Raw genomic sequence first — 20,542 nt, forward strand, 5'->3', positions numbered from 1 at the left:
CCCTGCCGGGGGATGACAGGACCCACAGTTTGAATCTTTTCAATGCTCTTGTACTGTCTAGTATTTACAGTCAGATACAGATAAATATTCCTCTCCCAGTCTATCATATATTGCAAAGCTGAGTGTGGTATCATAATAGGAAAAAAGACGGGTTGTTGTGTAAGTTAATCTCTCCTCTTTCTGTTGTGTCTTCCTTCATTCTCTAATATCTTTTTCCCCCTTTTGTGTCTGTATGTGTGCGTGTGTGTATCTGGCTCTTTGTGGATGCGCATGACTCCACAGCTGTGTGTGTCTGTCTGTCTGGGCAGCAGATATCTGGGTTTAGTCCATCCCACATACCTCTGTCAGCTCAGACTGCTTCAACCTACCAAGCCCAGAGTTCACTCATGAGACAACACACATATGCAGTATACTCCACACATACACACAGATACACAGGCAAGTTTCTCAGCTCGCACACAAACAAAAAGACACACTGAGACTTAAACTTTGAGCCACAAGAGGATTCATACAGTCTCTTCCTGAACATGACCTTTCTTTTTGATTGGTCTGGCAACATTAGCCTCCCTGCTGCCGCTCCTTCTTTGTTTTTGACTATGTCTGGCAGACACCTCCCATTTATCGCCCACTGTGTTTTCTTTTCCACTATGTTTTCCTTTCCCCTATCCTGTTTTTAATCTAGATTTCTCAGTGTATCTTTCAACAAGAGTTGATGTTGTCACTCCAAACTGGAGGTCATTGCTGATGCATGTTTGTGTTTTACCCTTATTATTGTTGTCATCTGAGTAAACCTAGCTTGAGTAGAGTCCTATCTGCCAATGTGGGTTTGTGTGCATGCTTTTGCCTTCACTGTGTATGCTGACATTTAGAAACCTAACCACATCCAAAATGGCGTGGTGGAACTCTGTTGCACAAGCTGACAAAAGTGCTTTGACCCATGTGCTTTTGTTACTGTGCCCTGTTAACCCCTGTAATTATTATAATTTAGAACAGAAACCACCACTGATATTTATCTGCCAAATCCATTCTATGAAACTGGAATTTTATTTTATTTTATTATAAATATTACCCCGGTGGTAATATTTAACCACAGCCCATAGGCTGCTCTCACCCTCCAAGGATAGGGCTAAAACAAATGAGATAAGGAAATTAAACTGAGGCTATTTCCAGCCTTTGTCACATTTCATGCATTTATACTTAATGCCTTAAAAGAGAGTGCAGTTTGAAATTTGTGAGGTATTCGAATTGTATTTGTGTCGAGCATCTGGGACGAATCAAATGCTTCAGCTAAAATCTAGCATGTTGATGATTAAATCAAAAAAGTTGCAAGACACTTACTTAATAAGTGCTGGTATCAGATAAAGTTGACATCGGCTCTTATTTGGTAAGTTTAAGGCTTTTTTGTGAACTGCCAGCATGAGTAAATGTTTATATTCAAATTGTGTATAATTTAACAACCTTGTTATTGGAATTTACATATTAAAGGAAAAATCTGCTGTGTATGTGTGTGTGTGTGTCTGTCTCTGAAGAATTTACTGTGACTTCTGGTCTGACAGGCATGTATTTTAACTTGTAGATCCACTCGAATTATTTAGACAGGGATAAAATAGTTTGTAGAGCTCTGTTTTAAGTTGGAGAAATCTGTTGCACTGATTTGAAAGAATTATCTGGCTTTGGATATGCATAAAACATTAGTTGAAAGGATCAACTCAAAGTTATGTTGATATTGTCATTGGATTTGGTGATAAAAATATAGACTATCATCAGGCTTATGCTCTGTCTGCTTTCATAAGTGTTTGTCTCCCATCACTTTGTCCTTGTGTAGCTGCACAAAAAAGCCTATATGCCTCTGTTCTCCACAATCCCTTTCTCCTCACCTCTCTCTTTGTCTAAGCTGACGTCCAGCTGTTTGGTTGTGTCACTGTTGTACAATTGCTACAGAATTCTCTCCCCCCCACCCCCCCAAACACACAAACAGCAGTCCTTTTGTTCTTGCTCTGTTTGAAAGGCCTCTCTCTTTCAAAGGCATACGGGTGGTGCAGGGGCAAAACACTCAGCAGCCACCACCGAGACCTGGGTTCGGTCTCCTGTTGTAACTGTGACTAGTTGTTTGGGGCACCTGCTTGTAGGTGCGTTGGATCTAAGGTTGCTTGTTATAACCTTCTGAGAAATGTAATTCTCGTGGCACACTGGGGAGTAGGCTTTTGCCTTTCTCTGCCTTCCCAGATTAGCAGTAGCACACTAAGTAGTAAGGACTGTCCCACAGGGGAATTGAGCTTTGCAAAATTGAAGAGAAAAAAGAAAAAAAAAAGGTTGTGCAGATAAGAAAGAAGCCAGGTCTGAATTGTTTGAGGAGTTGTTTCTCTGTCCATCAGAACTTAAACAGAGGATTGTGGGAGGAGGAGGAACAGTAAGAGGGAGGCATCCACTGGAGACAGTTAGATTTGCAGCTTGCGTCAAAGCACAAAGTGCCAGAGATTAATTAAACTTCTCCCTGTTTTGGAGGTGTGTGCATGTGTGAATAAGTATGACTCAGGGTGGTGATGAGTAGGAGAGAAAACATGTTAATTGCCTTCATCATCAGTGCCAAATTGCAGGAACATAGAATTTTACATAACAAACGCCCCACCTTCTGCAGCGCACAAAGAAAGAACAAAGTGCTGAGGCAGAGATGGAAAACCATCTAAAGAGCAGCAAAGTACACACCTCAATGCATGCTTGTGTATACTTGCACACTCATTTTGTGCAGGTGTTTTCTTTTTTATGTTGTTGGTGTATGTGCTGCTGATTCCCCACCGAGTCCCTCCCTACTTACAGGTCCACTGTGGGTGGTTTTTAAGCTTAACCCGTCAGTCGCAACCCCGTTGTGACCTCATGCTGCTTTTTGATTGGCCTGAGATTGTGAACTTGAGGCCAAGAAAGAAGACGAAGGGGGGAAAAACAAGCAGCTACCCACCCTAACAGCAAGCTGCTGATTAAACATACTTGAAAAGTGATGCATTTACATAATCATGTATGTACATAAGCTGGGTTAAACGTTGGGGATTTAGGGTCGAGAACACAGGCTAATGTGCAGAGTGTATAATAAAGCTGCTCTTTGTATACGCTCTCAAAACTGATTCCAGCACATTTGACTGAGAGAACCTAATTTCGGCACATAGGCTTGTTTGTTTTCTAAATGAGCTTTTCATTCTCGTTCTCAGGACGGTGAATATCCCTGACCCTTTGCGTGCTGTCAGCCCATATTTGTGTAGGGAGATAAATGAACAAAATAATTGATTTCAGCAGCTATTGTACTGTGAGGATAAAGCTTCTTCCCCTATATCTGTCCCTCAAAAGCCCTCTATATGTTTTGACCCCCTGAACGATTGCAACAGTCCGACCCGCAGTAACTCACACAAACGCATGCATATATACTGCCTCATTCCAGCATCTGTAGCTATTCCGGTTTGTTGATTAGGCTGGTTTCCAATTTGGAAAGACAAAGAATGAGGGATATTAATGATTAAATTACAGATAGACAGGCACAGTTGTAGGTCATCACCGAGGTCATCAGTCTGTGACCGGCACTATCTGTGAGATCATCACCATGCTGTAGCAACAGCAGGTGTGACATCATTTGAGGAGATGATAGAATAGAGGATGGCTCCATTGGACAAGTTGAAAGGGCAGCATGTGACTCATAGATAACCTTTTAGTATCTCCTGTGCGTGTGTGTGTGTGTGTGTGTGTGTGTGGACTCCAATCCATTACCCAAAATTGGTTTACAAAACCTATGTCATCAGACCCTTTTGTAATGTCTTTTTGGACCTTGTGAACCCACAAGATTGCAGTATTATATCCTCACAGTGAATGAATTTATTCTTCTCGAGCCACTTATCATATTTATAGGGTCATCTCAATATTGCTGCACCTTCAGCTAAAGTCTCCCACACTTCTTCCACACCAGCAGAGACTTACCACTATTGTGTAACAGGGACCTTTTGCTAATAAGTGATCATGTGATGTTACAATTAAATAAAACGTTTCTTTCTGGGGAAGGTAGTAAGAGTCAGTTTTCACTGTGGTAGGAGTACACATTGAGAAGCAAAAACGGATTAAACAGTAAAAGTAAAGCAGCGGTTCAGAGATTTCAGAGAAGCGGTTGAAAACTTTCCAAAAAGTACCCAAGACACAGAAAGTTTCTTTCAAATTATTTGGTTTTATATTATTTTCTTGCCTTTTGATTACTATTTTATTCTCGGCCATCTGCCCTGTTTTTTTGTGTTTTTTTTCTCCTGCACATTTTAATTTCGTGCAGCTGTATAGAGAAGTTACGAGCTAATTAATAGTGTAAGTGTGTGTGATGCTGTTTATGCTGTCATGTCTGTTGAGAGAACTTTAACAGCTGCTTGGTGTACTGTTCCTCTATCATACTCAGTCCTGCCACTATGGTTTGAGCAGATGTACATTTGGGCCTTTAAATCAACTGTTAAAAAAATAGGCAAAAAGAGATAAAAGAAGCAAGGAGGAGCTTTAATTGAAGGAGCCAGACACATAGTTTGGAGCTCTGAAAGAAAGAGTGAAAGGCAGTTGGTATGGAGACGGGGAGCAGACAGTCATGGAGACAGAGGCAGAGGGAGAAAGAAAGGGAGGTGATCTGAGTAAAAGAAAGAGTGAAACCTTAGTACCTGAGGCGTGGGTTGAGGCCTTTAGCTGCTGGTGCCAGAATGTGTTTTTACGAGCCTGCGGTCAGACAGACATAAAAGGCAGCCGAGCGGCTGAATGGCATCACACACACGCACGTGCATGCACACACATGATTCAATGGCCTCTCAGAAATCACAGTTTGGTTTTATAATGTCACAGTTAGTCAATGTCTCCAACCCCAATAATGCAATGTGAGTGAACAAGCAGCACATTCTCCCCTGTGGTACTGAGGTAGGTAGGGAGAGACGGAACTGAGGGGAAGTAATGGAGGAAAATAAAGCATTTGTGTTAGTTCAGATCAAACTTTATTTAATATGGGACAAAATCACAAGTCAGAAATTTGATTTAAGAGACTTTATGATCTTCACATCACATAACTTTCTTTATGTTGAGGATATGGAACGCCCCCCAGAGCGGTGGAGCAAGTCTGCAAGAATTTGTGGTCAACGGCAATGAGACAGAATCAGTCTGCTATAAATCTCTGCTTAATGGGTTGGCAATTACACGCAGTTTGTGATAATGTTGCTATTAACTGAGAAACATTAGTGAAAATCAGAAGTATCTTGCAGTCTGCTGGAAATCCATTGCTGTCCTTCTTTAACTTAAGAATGGGGAAAATTCCCTCCATAATCCCTTACTTCTACAGTCTCGCTAGGAAAAACATTGGTTGCAACCGTGTGCAGTAAACTTGCAAATGGTTGCTTCGAAGACAGTGATCGGGTCTGCAATTACTCGCAGTCAGTTGCCATTTTCAAAGCAACTTGGGTACATCAAGATGGCGATAAAATGTTAATGATATATATTAATTCGAATGTACGTACATGTGTCTAACGTACAATTTATTTTAATATTGTAATTAACTTTGATAAATTGAAGGCAATAGATGTAAAAATTCAATCTTTTGCCAACTATTGTAAATTCCTTGCTGTTTACATACACAGAAATTCAAAGGAGCAGCTTAAATTCAGCCCAAACTTCATAAATTTGAAACAGAAATAATCAGAACGCAACCAACTGGCAACCATTTGAGTCCCCTATTACAAAGAGTCTCTGCAGCACAAACAGACTCAGATTGATTGCGACGTGCTGGCAATCTGTCTTAGACGGCAGTTATTTGAAAACTTCGCCAATCTGTCTGAAAGTAATTACAGTCAGTCAGACCACAATCGTTTGGAGATTGGTTGCCTCCTACCAGGCAACCTGTGCAATTTCCTTGCAATTAAAAGCGGTTCCAAATGCGAAAAAAATTCAGTGCAATCACCATTTTTTCCCCTAGATGTGAGGAGGTTTCCACTGTAGTGGGAGTGAGCCATATAGGGACAAAAGAAACAGAAGGGCATCAGAGGAGGTCGGATACCTGGTTGGACAGGTTTATTGTGCAATATGTGTTATGAACAATATATCTGTCCAACCAGGAAGAGTTGGACAGACACGCAGAGCATTATAGTAAATTTACAGTTAGAAAAAGAATATCAGTAGTCCTAAACTGATACTCTTGCTACACAAGATTTGACAAGAAACAGCACAATCTGTAAAAAGTGTTAGTTATAATCCGTACCCTTTCAACAATACAGTTAGTTTAGTCTTGAAAGATAACTTCAGAGAGGAATTACAACAAAACGGAAACAAAAAAGGAACAGCTTTTCAGTACTGCCTGGCTATAACTGATTTTTTATTTTTGTACATAGCTTGAGATGATTTGATCTACCACATTTTTTCCAGTTTGCAGGCTTTAATTTTAGTATAAAGTAATTCAGGATGTAGGACGTCTGTTTTGTCTGTTGTCTCCTTTCTGTTGTTTGCCTTTGTTTCCTGTAACCGTTGCTGTCGTCATTCCCCTTTTTATTAGTGTGAATGCTTGTAAAAGCATTCACAGTATTGTTGTTGTAATCTTTATTCTATTTTATTAGTGTGAATGCTTGTAAAAGCATTCACAGTATTGTTCTTCTAATCTTTATTATTATTATTTCATATTCCGTACGTTTTTTGGCATCTAACTCCTTCAAAACCGTTCAACTTAGAAAAACCATTCAAACACCGTTAGATTCCTCTTCTTTTGGACATGACTGCTTCTACTTTTCTCATTTTTAACATTTATATTTTTAATTTTATTCAACTTTTTCCAACAAAAATTTCCCATGTATTTCAATGGGGAGACCCTTCAAATTCTCCTTCAAAACACTCCTCTTTGAACTCTAACTACTTCCACATACATTGACGTAGAGCCACCATTCAAACTTTAAAACGAAGCCAAGACATTCAACTATTCAACTTGTATTTATCTTTTCAATATCTATTATACTTTTTCTATAGTTCCAGTTTAAGTTTCATGATGTTTTTTCACCCATTTCAGAGTTTATAATGGGTGTGTATGGGACGGAATGTTGCCGCTAGAGTGAGACAGCTCAACTGGTAGAGTGAGAGCAGGGGGGGAATTAATCTTAAAATATTTTATTAAAACTGCTGCTGTGTCCGCAGCGTTTGGTCTACAGGTATGATTTTACCCTCAAAACGTAGCCATCGTTGTCCTCTTTCACCCAATGTGTTTATTATTGTACTAGGTGTTATGGTTCTTTCATAAATGTCACCAATGCGCAGCCTCCTCCCTCCAACTCCTCCATAGACTCCAATGTTAAAGTGGCTCAGAAAGTTTGTTTGAAAATCAGAAGTGCAGGCTGTCTTTACACTGTCACCACATCCATATAATAAGCTCCACAGGCATGAAAACCGAGAATTCGGTAGACTAGACATTGCTGGCGCTCACGGTGAAAGAATTTTGTCAATAGGACTTGTACTTTTCATTTGGGAGCGATTTGTTTCGGCCTGAATTTTCTGTTCATTTTAAGCAGCAAAAGTGAGGCGCATGTCTGTGTGTGTGTATGGAGCCATTGGCTGCAGTCACTATAGCAACCAGGCTCACACCTGCCTGCTTAACGAGCTCTCTCTCTCTCACTGTGCCAAGATTCATCTTAAACACTTCTCTTTAAACTGCTGCTGTGTCCACAGTGTTTGCTCTACAGCCATCATTTTACCCTCAAAACGAAGACCTCGATGTTCTCTTTCCAGCACCGTGTCTTTCAAAGCTGATAGTCACAAACTTTTAAAACTGTATGGATTCAAGTGGAGGGATCACATTTTAGTCATTCAGTTATTCAAAGAATATGAAGTTTTGATATTCATTCAGATGTTTTTTGACTCTAAATTTTCTTTTCTTATTTCTTAGGTTTTTCTAATTTTTATTTAAAAACTTTTCAGCAATTTTCCAACTTCTTCTCTGTAATTGTCAGCTTTTAGCAGTTCAGCACTTTTGTTTTCAGGTTATAATTTCTGTATTTTTCATCTCATTCAATATTTTTAACTTAAAATTCAGCAATTAATTCATTTCAGTGCATACATTCAGATTCAAGCATTCACACTGCAGTTTCTTCAGAAAATGCACTTTCTAGTTATTATTAGTGTGAATGCTTGTAAAAGCATTCACAGTATTGTTGTTGTAATCTTTATTCTATTTTATTATTATTATTATAGATTCCGTACGTTTTTTGTAGTCCTACTCCTTCAAAACCGTTCAACTTAGAAAAACCATTCAAACACCGTTAGATTCCTCTTCTTTTGGACACGACTGCTTCTATTTTTCTCATTTTTAACATTTATATTTTTAATTTTATTTAACTTTTTTCAACAAAAATTTCCCATGTATTTCAATGGGGAGACCCTTCAAATCCTCATTCAACTTACTCATTTTTAAACTCCTACTACTTCCACATACATTGACATAGAGCCACCATTCAAACTTTAAAACGAAGACAAGACATTCAACTATTCAACTTGTATTTATCTTTTCAATATCTATTATACTTTTTCTTCAGTTCCAGATTAAGTTTCATGATGTTTTTTCAGCCGTTTCAGAGTTTATAATGGGTGTGTATGGGACGGAATGTTGCCGCTAGAGTGAGACAGCTCAACTGCTAGAGTGGAAGCAGGTCGAAAATTAATCTTAAAATATTTTTTAAAACTGCTGCTGTGTCCACGGTGTTTGGTCTACAGGTATGATTTTACCCTCAAAACGTAGCCATCGCTGTCCTCTTTCATCCAATGTGTTTACTATTGTAGTAGGTGTTATGGTTCTTTCATAAATGTCACCAATGCACAGCCTACTCCCTCCAACTCCTCCATAGACTCTAATGTTAAAATGGCTCAGAAGGTTCGTTTGAAAACCAGAAGTACAGGCTGTCTTTACACTGTCACCACGTCCATATAATAAACTCCACAAGCATGAAAACTGAGAATTAGGTAGACTAGACATTGCTGGCGCTCACGGTGAAAGAATTTTGTCAATAGGACCGGTACTTTTCATTTGGGAGCGATTTGTTTCGACCTGACTTTTCTGTTCATTTTAAGCAGCAAAAGTGAGGTGCATGTCTGTGTGCGTGTGTACTGAGCCATTGGGTGCAGTCACTATAGCAACCAGGCTCACACCTGCCTGCCTAACGAGCTCTGTCTCTCACTCTGCCAAGATTCATCTTAAACACTTCTCTTTCAACTGCTGCTGTGTCCACAGTGTTTGCTCTACAGCCATCATTTTACCCTCAAAATGTCGCCATCGTTCTTCTCTTTCCAACACCGTGTCTTTCAAAGCTCATAGATACAAACTTTTTAAACTGTGTGGATCCAAGTGGAGGGTTCACATTTTAGTCATTCAGTTATTCAACGCATATGAACTTTTAATATTCATTCAGAGGTTTTTTGACTCTGAATTTTCCTTTCTCATTTTTATTGAAAAACCTTTCAGCTATTTTCCAACTTCTTCTCTGTGGATTTTAGCTTTTAGCAGTTCAGCACTTTTGTTTTCAGGCGACAATTTCTGTATTTTTCATGTCATTCAAAATTTTTAACTTAAATTCAGCAATTAATTCATTTCAGTGCATACATTCAGATTCAAGCATTCACACTGCAGTTTCTTCAGAAAATGCACTTTCTAGTTATTATAGATTCCGTACGTTTTTTGTACTCCTACTCCTTCAAAACCGTTCAACTTAGAAAAACCATTCAAACACCGTTAGATTCCTCTTCTTTTGGACAAGACTGCTTCTATTTGTCTCATTTTTAACATTTATATTTTTAATTTTATTCAACTTTTTTCAACAAAAATTTCCCATGTATTTCAATGGGGAGACCCTTCAAATCCTCATTCAACTTACTCATTTTTAAACTCCTACTACTTCCACATACGTTGACATAGAGCCACCATTCAAACTTTAAAACGAAGACAAGACATTCAACTATTCAACTTGTATTTATCTTTTCAATATCTTTTATACTTTTTCTTCAGTTCCAGTTTAAGTTTCATGATGTTTTTTCAGCCGTTTCAGAGTTTATAATGGGTGTGTATGGGACGGAATGTTGCTGCTAGAGTGAGACAGCTCAACTACTAGAGTGAAAGGAGGAAAAAAATTAATCTTAAAATATTTTTTAAAACTGCTGCTGTGTCCGCGGCGTTTACTCTACAGGTATGATTTTACCCTCAAAATGTAGCCATCGCTGTCCTCTTTCATCCAATGTGTTTACTATTGTACTAGGTGTTATGGTTCTTTCATAAATGTCACCAGTGCACAGCCTCCTTCCTCCAACTCTTCCATAGACTCTAATGTTAAAATGGCTCAGAAGGTTCGTTTGAAAATCAGAAGAGCATGGTGTCTTTCCACTGTCACCACGTCCATATAATAAACTCCACAGACATGAAAACTGAGAATTTGGTAGACTAGACATTGCTGCCGCTCACGGTGAAAGAATTTTGTCAATACGACTTGTACTTTTCATTTGGGAAGGATTTGTTTGGGGCTGACTTTTCTGTTCATTTTAAGCAGCTAAAGTGAGGTGCATGTCTGTGTGTGTGTATGGAGCCATTGGGTGCAGTCACTATAGCAACCAGGCTCACACCTGCCTGCTTAACGAGCTCTGTCTCTCACTGTGCCAAGATTCATCTTAAACACTTCTCTTTCAACTGCTGCTGTATCCACAGTGTTTGCTCTACAGCCATCATTTTACCCTCAAAACGTCGCCATCGTTCTTCTCTTTCCAACAGAGTGTCTTTCAAAGCTCAGCGATGTAAACCTTTAAAACTGTGTGGATCCAAGTGGAGGGTTCACATTTTAGTCATTCAGTGATTCAAAGAATATGAACTTTTAATATTCATTCAGATGTTTTCTGACTCTAAATTTTCTTTTCTCATTTCTTAGGTTTTTCTAATTTATAATTAAAACATTTTCAGCTATTTTCCAACTTCTTCTGTGTGTTTGTCAGCTTTTAGCAGTTCAGCACTTTTGTTTTCAGGTGCAAATTTCTCTATTTTCCAGCTCATTCAACATTTTTAACTTAAAATTCAGCAATTAATTCATTTCAGTGCATACATTCAGATTCAAGCATTCACACTGCAGTTTCTTCAGAAAATGCACTTTCTAGTTTTTATTTACAGTTGTAATTGGTTGCATGCGTCTTATAATGGAGTGGAAGCAAAAAACACACCAATGAATAAAGTGCTAAAAAAAGGACATAGAAATAGAAGCATTTTTAAAAATTCAAATCAGAAAGCAGAAACGTGGGAGAAAGCAGGGATGATTCACCCACCAGGGGTTACTTGAGGTTATTGCAGTAATGTGATTGTAAATGGTGATTGGCTGCTTGAGCTAAGGAGAATAAAAGAGGTAGAGATCCTGACCTGATTTAACACAGAAGATGTAAAGGTTATATTAATGTTTTGAATCTATTTGTGCATGCATAAAGGCTGCAGAAAATTGACATGGGCTCGCTGTCCTATGTACTGTACAGAACAAGAGTGCTGTTGCCATGGAAATGCTGAACAAGTGATGGATTGTTAGATAGGCACAGACAGGATTTAAGATTTACCTGTTCTTAAAAGAAAAAAAAATCATTATTTTTGTTTATTTTTTCACAATTTTAAAGAAGGAGATGCAGTGGAGTCAGCTGCCCCTCGTTATTGCTCTTTATGGTGATCAGTATTAAGAATAGAAATCCCACAATAAAGCTTCTGTTGAGCTTCAGATGATTTTGTGCTGTGCAAATGTGTTACACCGCAGCAGTAGTATGACTAATACAAGTCCCATAGTCCTATACACCCACACGTATGTACTGACACACACGCACACAAAATGTAGCTGCTTCTTTCTTTTGACTCTCAATTACTCTCAAACTCTAATTTTCTCCAACTCTTCCCGCTCTCATAGGAATGCACACGACTGTATATATACACACACACACGCACCTACACACAAGGCAATATATACCTTATTTCATTTATAGTTTGGGGTGGATATCATATCCTGTGTCTCATTGAGCTGTCAGTCACTGAGGCAAACAGTGTATATTTGCGCATACATGCGCTCACGTGGGTGCGTGTGTCATTGTTCTGTGGAGGTTTGGAGGTCAGTATGAGAGGAGACATTTCAGCAGCATATTTCCCAGAGGTTCTTGAAAGGTGTAATTCAGCATACAGCTGGTTTCAGATGACCCCTGTTAGTGGTTTGTAACAATGTGGAGTTTGTACGTTGGTGCGTAGATTCATTTATGTGTAAAGTCTTTAGCGTGTATGTGGATGAATGTGTGCGTTTGTGCATCTGAGAGGGAGCGACTGTGAACTGTCTCCCTTCTGACATTCCTTAATTTTAACAGACAGCATGGGAATGTAATGCTTCTTTAATTTGGTCAAATTCTTCTGTGTGTGTGTGTGTGTGTGTGTGTGTGTGTGTGTGTGTGTGTGTGTGGTGAACTTTTCACACAAATCATTGCGCTAGAGAGGGATATGTTTCCCCCGTCAGTGGGGTTTTCAGCACTGTACTATTAAGTGCTATTGTTAGGTACCAATGACCTATCCTTGACGCGAGAGTGTGTGTGTGTGTGTGTGTTTGCTTTCTTCTATTAGCTGTTTGTGTTGGTGTGCCATTCTCTACCCATTAATAAGGGAGTACTCATCCGTAGAGTTCACCTTTTACCCACAACTGGTCTTTCTCTTCCTCTCTTTCATCCACTAACACACATGTCCACGCTCAGGCTGCCCTAAAACACATTTGAAGTCAGAATTTTGTAAAAGCCCAGCAGTACAGCAGTTCTCAATCCATAATCCATATTTTAACATGAAACATAAAAGCGGATTAAACGCTTACCGAATTCTTATTATTCATCACATCATTGTGATAACATTAATGAGACCTTTTATATACATTTACATAATGTTATGTAAGTTGTACAGTCAGTCCTACAGGCGTAGGAGGAGACAGCATTGTGAATAAGTGCTATATCACTCACTTCAGATTTCCACCTGATACAGGCTTCTCAGGTTTCCTGATGGATGCAGCAAGGCTTAAAAGAAAATGAGTTAAAGCAAGTTGAGCAAGTAGCTACTCTTAACCAGAGGTTCCCATATCTCATATTTAAAAAGTCAGCATTTATTAAAGTATAAACACTTTAACATCACAGAAAGTTTTGGGTTTTTATTAAGCTACTTAAAAATGCTGTATATTCATGTTTCTTCCACTGCTCAACCAGTGCAATATTTAAAATATCCACCAACAATTTGTTGTCTTACTTTTGCATAATTGTTGGTTATCGCAAACACTCTGTAATAAATATAACCCCAGAATGAAATTGACAGGTTTTACAAATCTTTAAAATTTATACATTTTCACAAAGACCACAGTCATGTGGACAAACGATGCAAATCTGGTTTCCCTGTTTTAAAATAACTCAGTACACAAACACATACCTCAAATACAAGCAAAATATACACTTCAGGGTAAATTGTATAAGCCACAAACAACCCACTTTTTTCTTATGTTGCACCAACGTGAATGCAGCGTAGGTGTGTGGGAAGGTTTTTGGTTTAAATTACACAAACCAATATGAAATGTTCCATACCAACCAGAACCTTTTTGACCAAATAAATACCTGCCCACAGAAGAAAAATAAATGGCCTTTTTTTAACCAGTGAACTTTCCCTGTTATTTTTTTCTGGCTTTAATTCAAGTCATTCAGTTATTTATTTATTTTTTTTTACAGACGGATCAGTGGGAAAAAAAAACTGGTCATGACTTTTTTTCCCCATAAGTCCCCCCCAAAAATAATGACCAAAAAACAGTGGACCTAATCCTCTTCTGTAACTACCCCATCTAAAAGAGTGCTTGTAATTTAAAAAGTTTCCTTTTGTTTCTAACTTTAAATTTTTTCCACCCAATTAAGTATCCACTGTTTAAAAAAAAAGATTTGAATAAATAAATAAAATGCTTGAGGTAGGGAACTTGTGGATTTGTATGGAACTGATTTAAGTAATTTAGACGTTTTAAAGTTTTTAGTTGTAGAAGTAAAGATCCCTACCCAAGCACAGAGTATTCATGGGCTAACTAATTACGCACATAATAAGGTTTTAAAAAAGTGCAGTATTCTCCTCTGAAGAACAGACAGAAGGAGTATAAAGCAGCTTAAGTACTTTAGTAGCTGTTTGTGTTTTTGTTGAAGTATGCTAGATACTGTTGGTGTGGTGTGATGGTAACTTCACCATGGAGATGACAACTGATGAGGGAGACGATCGTGTTTCAATGTGTACAGTGTCTGTGCGCGTGCGTGTGTGAGGGTAATAATAACAATGTAAGTTGGTTTGTAATGTACCATCACTGACCAGGAATTTGCTTTTGGAGACACTGTTGCAGACATATTGATTACCACCATGGCAACACAAATATATACAACACACAACAGGCTTTCACAGTCACCGCAGAGGGATGTGAGGAGAGAAAGAGTTAGAGAGAGAAAGACAAAGAAAGAGCCTGCTCCTCACTTTTCAAAGGGAAGGGTGGGAGAGTGAGAAGGATCATGGGTGGGCCCCAAAGAGACTCTTTAGAGATGGAGACGGCACTTTAGAAAACACTCAGCCTTCACAAATTGGAGGGAGGAGGGATGAGGAGCGAGGAGAGTCAATAGAGGGTGAAGAGAAAGACTGGATATCAGATTTTCCACAGAGCTGGATGATCGTCAGTATTTGTGTGTGTGTAGCAGCGATAGTAATGTTTGATTTGAATGTTTTCCAGCTTGAGTCTGAGTGTTATTCCCTCAGCTTCAACAGGTACATGCTAAAGTACTTCCTGGTTTTAGATCAGGTATTTCCCAGCAGCACTAAGGAGGTTGTTTACCATAAATAGCTTTCAACAGACTGCACAAATGTAGCTATTCATCATGCATTTGCTGGCTGCGTTCACCTCAATAGAAAGAGGTAATCGTATCCAGAAAGAGCAGAATGTGGCTTTCTCCTCTGTGTCACTTTCTCTTCACTTACACGCACCCTGCCTCTCTCAGTTGCGCACGCACGCACGCACGCGCACACACACACACACACACACACACACACACACACACACACACACACACACACACACACACACACACACACACACACACACACACAGCCACTTCATACTTATTTTCACATTAGTCTCTACGGGGCCTTCAGCCATTAATTGTGTCCCAGACTGGGACCACAGAAGAAGTGTGGCCGGTAGTGCTGGGTGTATCCAAGAGAGAGGCAGGCAAGGCTGGGCACAGCTGTCTCCAGAGGAGGAAGCCACTCTCTCATATCGTTGCCCACATCCATCCTCAGAATACTCATCTAAACTCACTGTCCCTGAAGATGGCAATCACAAGAAGAAAATAGATTGTTTCCTTCAGGTCTACCTCAGGATAACACAAGCAATATATGCACGATTAGGAAGCAGCAGTCAGGCATTTAGTTTTTCCTGAAAACCTTTTAGTCTCTGACATTGATACAGTGGGGGATTTCACTGCAGTCCCGCAGCCTACGAGCAGAAATGTTGTCAAAGATGCCCCCCCGCCCAAAAGTGTGTTCCTGAACAGTGCTCCTCTGAGTTTCTCTACAATAGAACAAAATCAAAAAAGACAACTTAATTTCTTTGCCCTAATATTTTCCGTTCATCTGTCTTTTGCCTATTCTGTAATATTTCCCAGCTGTACAAGATTCACTTGATTTACCATATTTATTTAATTACCACTTCAGCTGCTTTATTATTCCACCATTTCCTCTGTTTGAAAGGCGGCATTAATTGCCTGACTTTTATTGATGTATTTTTTTTTCATCAAAGCTTTCATTTCACGGAGGAGAAAATCTAACTCGCGGAAAATAATGCAAATGTGCTTATGTGTGGGTGCACAGGATCCAACATGTAAATGATTCAGCTAGTCTTGATAATTTTTGCAAGTTTGGTAATTTGAAGCTGCTGGTGTAAGGAAAATGTGAGTTTTTTCCCCCCCTTGTATTATTTAATAATGCCTCAATATGTTTTATGAGGCTGGCTAGATTAGTCAGAGCTATTAATATCATAAACTGTTGTCTCCTCAGCTGACGTCGGACCAGCTAGTGATGCTTCTGGAGCTTCTGTTGGAGGAATCGGAGTTAAGCGTGGCATCACTTCGTGCTCTGCAGAGAACCTACAGTCTGCAGAATCAGGACGCTGAGGTAAGACCACACACTCGCTTATTCACTCATACAAACGCAGACACATGCTCAGACAAGTGAGCATATTCACCCAACATTTACAATCCCCTCTGATAATAAAAAGTAGCTTTCCTCTCCGTGCACATCTTAAAGCATGGCACTTAGTAATGTGTTGTAAATTCTGTTGTAAGAGCTCTCTTCTTTACAGCAGCCATTACTGACTAAATCCCACAAGTATTTGCTTCATTTTTTAATGTTGAACAAAGTTCCTTAATGGTACTGTTAACAGTGTTTGCCTGTGTGTGTGTATGTGTGCATACTTTTCACTGTTTGTACTCTCTGGCTATGTGTGTATGTATGTGTGTGCGGATGATCCAGTGCTTCCTCTCAGTACAGGAGTGCTGTGAAAACACAGCTGTGCCCGAGCCTGTAAACTCTCCACTCTGACTTCCATCATTAACACATGGCCTCTCTTGAAAAGAAAAATTTGATACATATTTAGTTTTTTTTTACGAGTTATTATTAGTTATATGAGCTGTTTTGTTGGGTCGGTAATGTATATAATGGAGCTCAGATGTTCTGTTATATAGAGGCTGCTCAATTGTGGTGTGTTTCCGCTCATTTACTTGCTGGAATCTGAAATCATAAAGGCGTGATTTTCCCTAATGGGTCCATGTTGCAAGTAGCGTGTTGGAAGCTGGAAACCTTCCCCTTCCTTAGGGATTTTTGTCCATATTGACATGATAGCATCACACAGTTGCTGCAGATTTGTTGGCTGCCAATCCATGATGTGAAACCACATCCCAAAGGTGCTCCATACGATTGAGATCTGGTGACTGTGTTGATCATATGAGTGCAGTGAACTGATTATCTTGTTCAAGAAACCAGTTTGAGATGAGCTGAAGTTTGTGAAATGGTGCGTTATCCTGCTGGATACACTGTCTTCACAAAAGAATGGACATGATCAGCAACAGTACTCCGGTAGAATGTGGAATTTAAACAATGCTCAGCTGGTACTAAGGGGACTGAAGGGTGCCAAGAAAATCACCCACAACATTACACCACCAGCATCAGCCTGAATTATTGATACAAGGCAGGATGGAATCATACTTTCATGTTGTTTATACCAAATTCTGGCCTTACTTTCCAAATGTTGCAGAAGAATTCAAGTCATTGTTTTATTTTTTAAGCTTCTGTTGTCCAGCAAACTATAGTTTCCTGTCCTTAGCTGACATGAGTGGCACCAGTTCTAGTCTTCTGCTGCTGTAGCACATCTGCTTCAAAGTTTGATGTGTTGTGGCATGCTCTTTTGCATACCTTGATTGTAACGATTGTTTATTTGAGTTACTATTGTCTTCCTGGGCATTCTCCTCGGACCTTTGGCATCAACAAGGCATTATTGTCCATATTTTCAGTTTTTCAACCCTGGAGATGGTTATGTGGGAAAATCCCGGTAGAATATATTTCACTCACTAATCTAGCCAGCCGCAAACGTTTCTGAAATATACCGTGTTCAAAGTCACTTAAATCACTTTTCTTCCCCATTCTAATGCTTGGTTTGATTTTCAGCAGGTTATGTTGACCATGTCTACTCAGTCAAGATGACCTGTTGGCCTACACCCCAATATTTCCAAGATAAAGCTGGAAATAAATGGAAAAGGATTTGTGAAATTTGGATGAGAACTTAAAAGCTCCATCTGAGACCCATTAAACTCATCTTTATTTAGTAGGTTGCAGAGGTAATGTGAGGATTTGAATATGGTTGTAAATGGAGCATTGCTCAGTCTACATTCTTCAGCTGCAAGTAGGTGGAGGGCACGGCAACATCTGCTGCACAAATAAAAAAAGTCAAAAACTTCTGTTAAGAGTGTGATTGCTTAAAAGAAAGGTAGTCTTTGGTTCCTTTCTTGACCTTTCTGATTTTCAATTTAAACTTTAGCAAGTGATCTTAACCTACATGCCTAAATACATTGTAGTTGCTGCCATGTGATTGGGCAGTTAGATATTTGTATTGATGAACATGTGAATAGGTGTACCTAGATGCATCCTAGGTATACCCAATCAGAATTCTCAACTGGCGCTACCCCTCAAGTCAGGCTTCCAACTCGGAAAGTCGGAGCAGCCCCGCCACCCTCACTTATTCATCCAAGATGATGGAAGTACATGTAAACATTATAGTAAAACTGTAAAAACTCTAGACTTCTACTGATATATATTTGTGACTGGCAAAGCTGACTAAGCCATATGCAGGGCTAGGCTCGATTGTGCTGTGTTGCTAGTGATAAGTAGCTGTACCTTGCTACCAAACAAATCCTGTTTTTCATTAGTTTTCTGATGTTCCTTTTGGAACACGTTCAACTCGGGAGTGACGTCACTTCCAGCTCCGACATCCGACTTCCGAGGCAAATGGAACGCAGTAAAAGTGGGTGTATTTCAGTAACTCGTCTGTAGTTCATTGTCTTATTTTCACTTCTAGTAATCCACCTCGTGGTCTCAGTCTGAAGTCACTGTGTGTTTGGCCTTGAGTCTAGCTTTTTACACGTAGACCTCTTTAGTCAGACTTCCTGGCAGATGAAAGTAGATTCCCATCTGCAATTTCCAGGAAAAAAAAACTTTAAGTGTTTGCTAAAAATACGCAGGGCCATTACGCACATAGTCATGCATGGAAAAACACTCACCTACATACACACACACTCACTCACACAAGCATACCTGCACACACCTGTCTGAAGGCAATGGGCCAGTCCTAATGTCAGTAATCTCATTCAGAAGAGGTTAATCACCTACGTCTCTCCATATAAACGTGCCCATTTATTCTCTCTGTCCAGAGCACTTTTTTTCCCCCCTTACTTTTTCTGTGTCCTCTTCTCACGCAGCTTTGCATTGTCTGCTGCCACTTTCATCGCAGAGGATTGATGATTGATCTGTTTAAAATAAATACAGGACTGAGTGCAGTCGAGCCCTCTGCAGCTCTTCAGTGTTTACCTGATGGAGAAAGAGCTTTTCAGAGTGAATGAATATTGGGTGATATGAATAGCTGTTATGACTTCTAAAAAGGCCGTTAGTAATGCCGTGACTCTGAATGCATTGTGAAACGACTGATTGATCACTTGAAGATAGACGTGTATTATCAGCCCTTAGCAGCCTATAGTAAACCCCCAGCTGTTCCTCTTATATAGTAGCATGACATTACATGTTATATATGTAACACAGAGGGCGGTCGAACAAAGTTTCACACAGTCAAAGTGGAGTGGAGTGAAGTTTACATGAGATGCTGCACAAAGCAACAGAAGACTAAAAGGTCTGGACTAAAGGTGCTTTCAAGACTGGCGTGCAAACTTGAGTTTCCGTGTGTGTGTGATTTGCGTAAGCATGTACACAATAGTGAAAGGAAATACGTGGCTGACCACTGGTGTGCGTGCTGTCGGAATGCTTTGTCTACGGCGTCAGTGACCATGAATATGTGTGCGAGTGTGTCTGTGAGCTGGGGCATGTGTTTGCATGTATGAGACCAAGTGCGTGACTTTGGCCCTCTTCCTTTCATATGAGCCTCATGTGATGTGAGATGCTGTGTGCAGTGATGGGAATTGAGAACCGGTCTCAGATTGTCCAAACCATTTGACAGTTGCCGCTAAGCTTATAAATTCCCTTGTTGTGCATTGTTAGACTTATTGGCGCAGAGCTTTTGCACACCTGAGTCACATGCAAACCTTAAAAAACACAGTTTCTACACTGCGTACAGACTTGGAGATAATACAACGGTGAGGCTGAAAATCTGCACAAGCTTACTGTGTTCCCACACAGGAAATTGATAAGGAATGCTTCAAGTGCTCTGATGAAGAATGGTATCAGTCTTAATGAGATCGATCCTTACCTGTGTGATGCTACATGAGCACATGAACATGCAATTCAATTGCGCCACAGTGCACATGCACATATGGAGCATATCTGAGACTATAACTGGCCTTATTGTGCAAGCGTGATGCTCAGATTAGGTTTACTGCAGTCACTGGAGACTTCACCGAACCACATCAAGAACTGGGAACATGCGGAGCAGAGGAGAAGAGACAACAGAACAAGGCAAAAGAGTTATTGCCAAGGGTCATCTAAAAAGAAGTAAATCTCAAGTTTATTTTTGTGCTTTAATCCAAATGACTTCAAAGACTTCACTGGCTCATATTAGACTTGAAACAAAAAACAGCTCCTCGAATGGCCAAAAAAACCCCCACCCCAGTTTCAAAAATAAAAACCTAGGGGAGGGAAATTCCTTGTAGACTTAATAGATGCCACTGGGCAAACAACATAAATAAAATGTAATGGTGAGCACCAGTATAAAAA

At 39.6% G+C, this 20,542-nt stretch overlaps 1 protein-coding gene across 2 annotated transcripts in view; it reads left to right on the top strand.

Annotated features, from left to right (window-relative positions):
* The window catches only part of aopep (aminopeptidase O (putative)), a 95,640-nt gene that overhangs the window by 62,704 nt on the left and 12,394 nt on the right, over positions 1-20,542 (top strand). For both annotated transcript variants that reach the window (XM_063490435.1, XM_063490436.1), the window contains exon 15: positions 16,109-16,225. In XM_063490435.1, the coding sequence (XP_063346505.1) occupies positions 16,109-16,225 (117 nt within the window). The remainder of the gene's footprint in view (positions 1-16,108; positions 16,226-20,542) is intronic.

This window comes from Pelmatolapia mariae, linkage group LG12, assembly GCF_036321145.2.
Source record: "Pelmatolapia mariae isolate MD_Pm_ZW linkage group LG12, Pm_UMD_F_2, whole genome shotgun sequence".
Classification (NCBI taxonomy): Eukaryota; Metazoa; Chordata; class Actinopteri; order Cichliformes; family Cichlidae; genus Pelmatolapia; species Pelmatolapia mariae.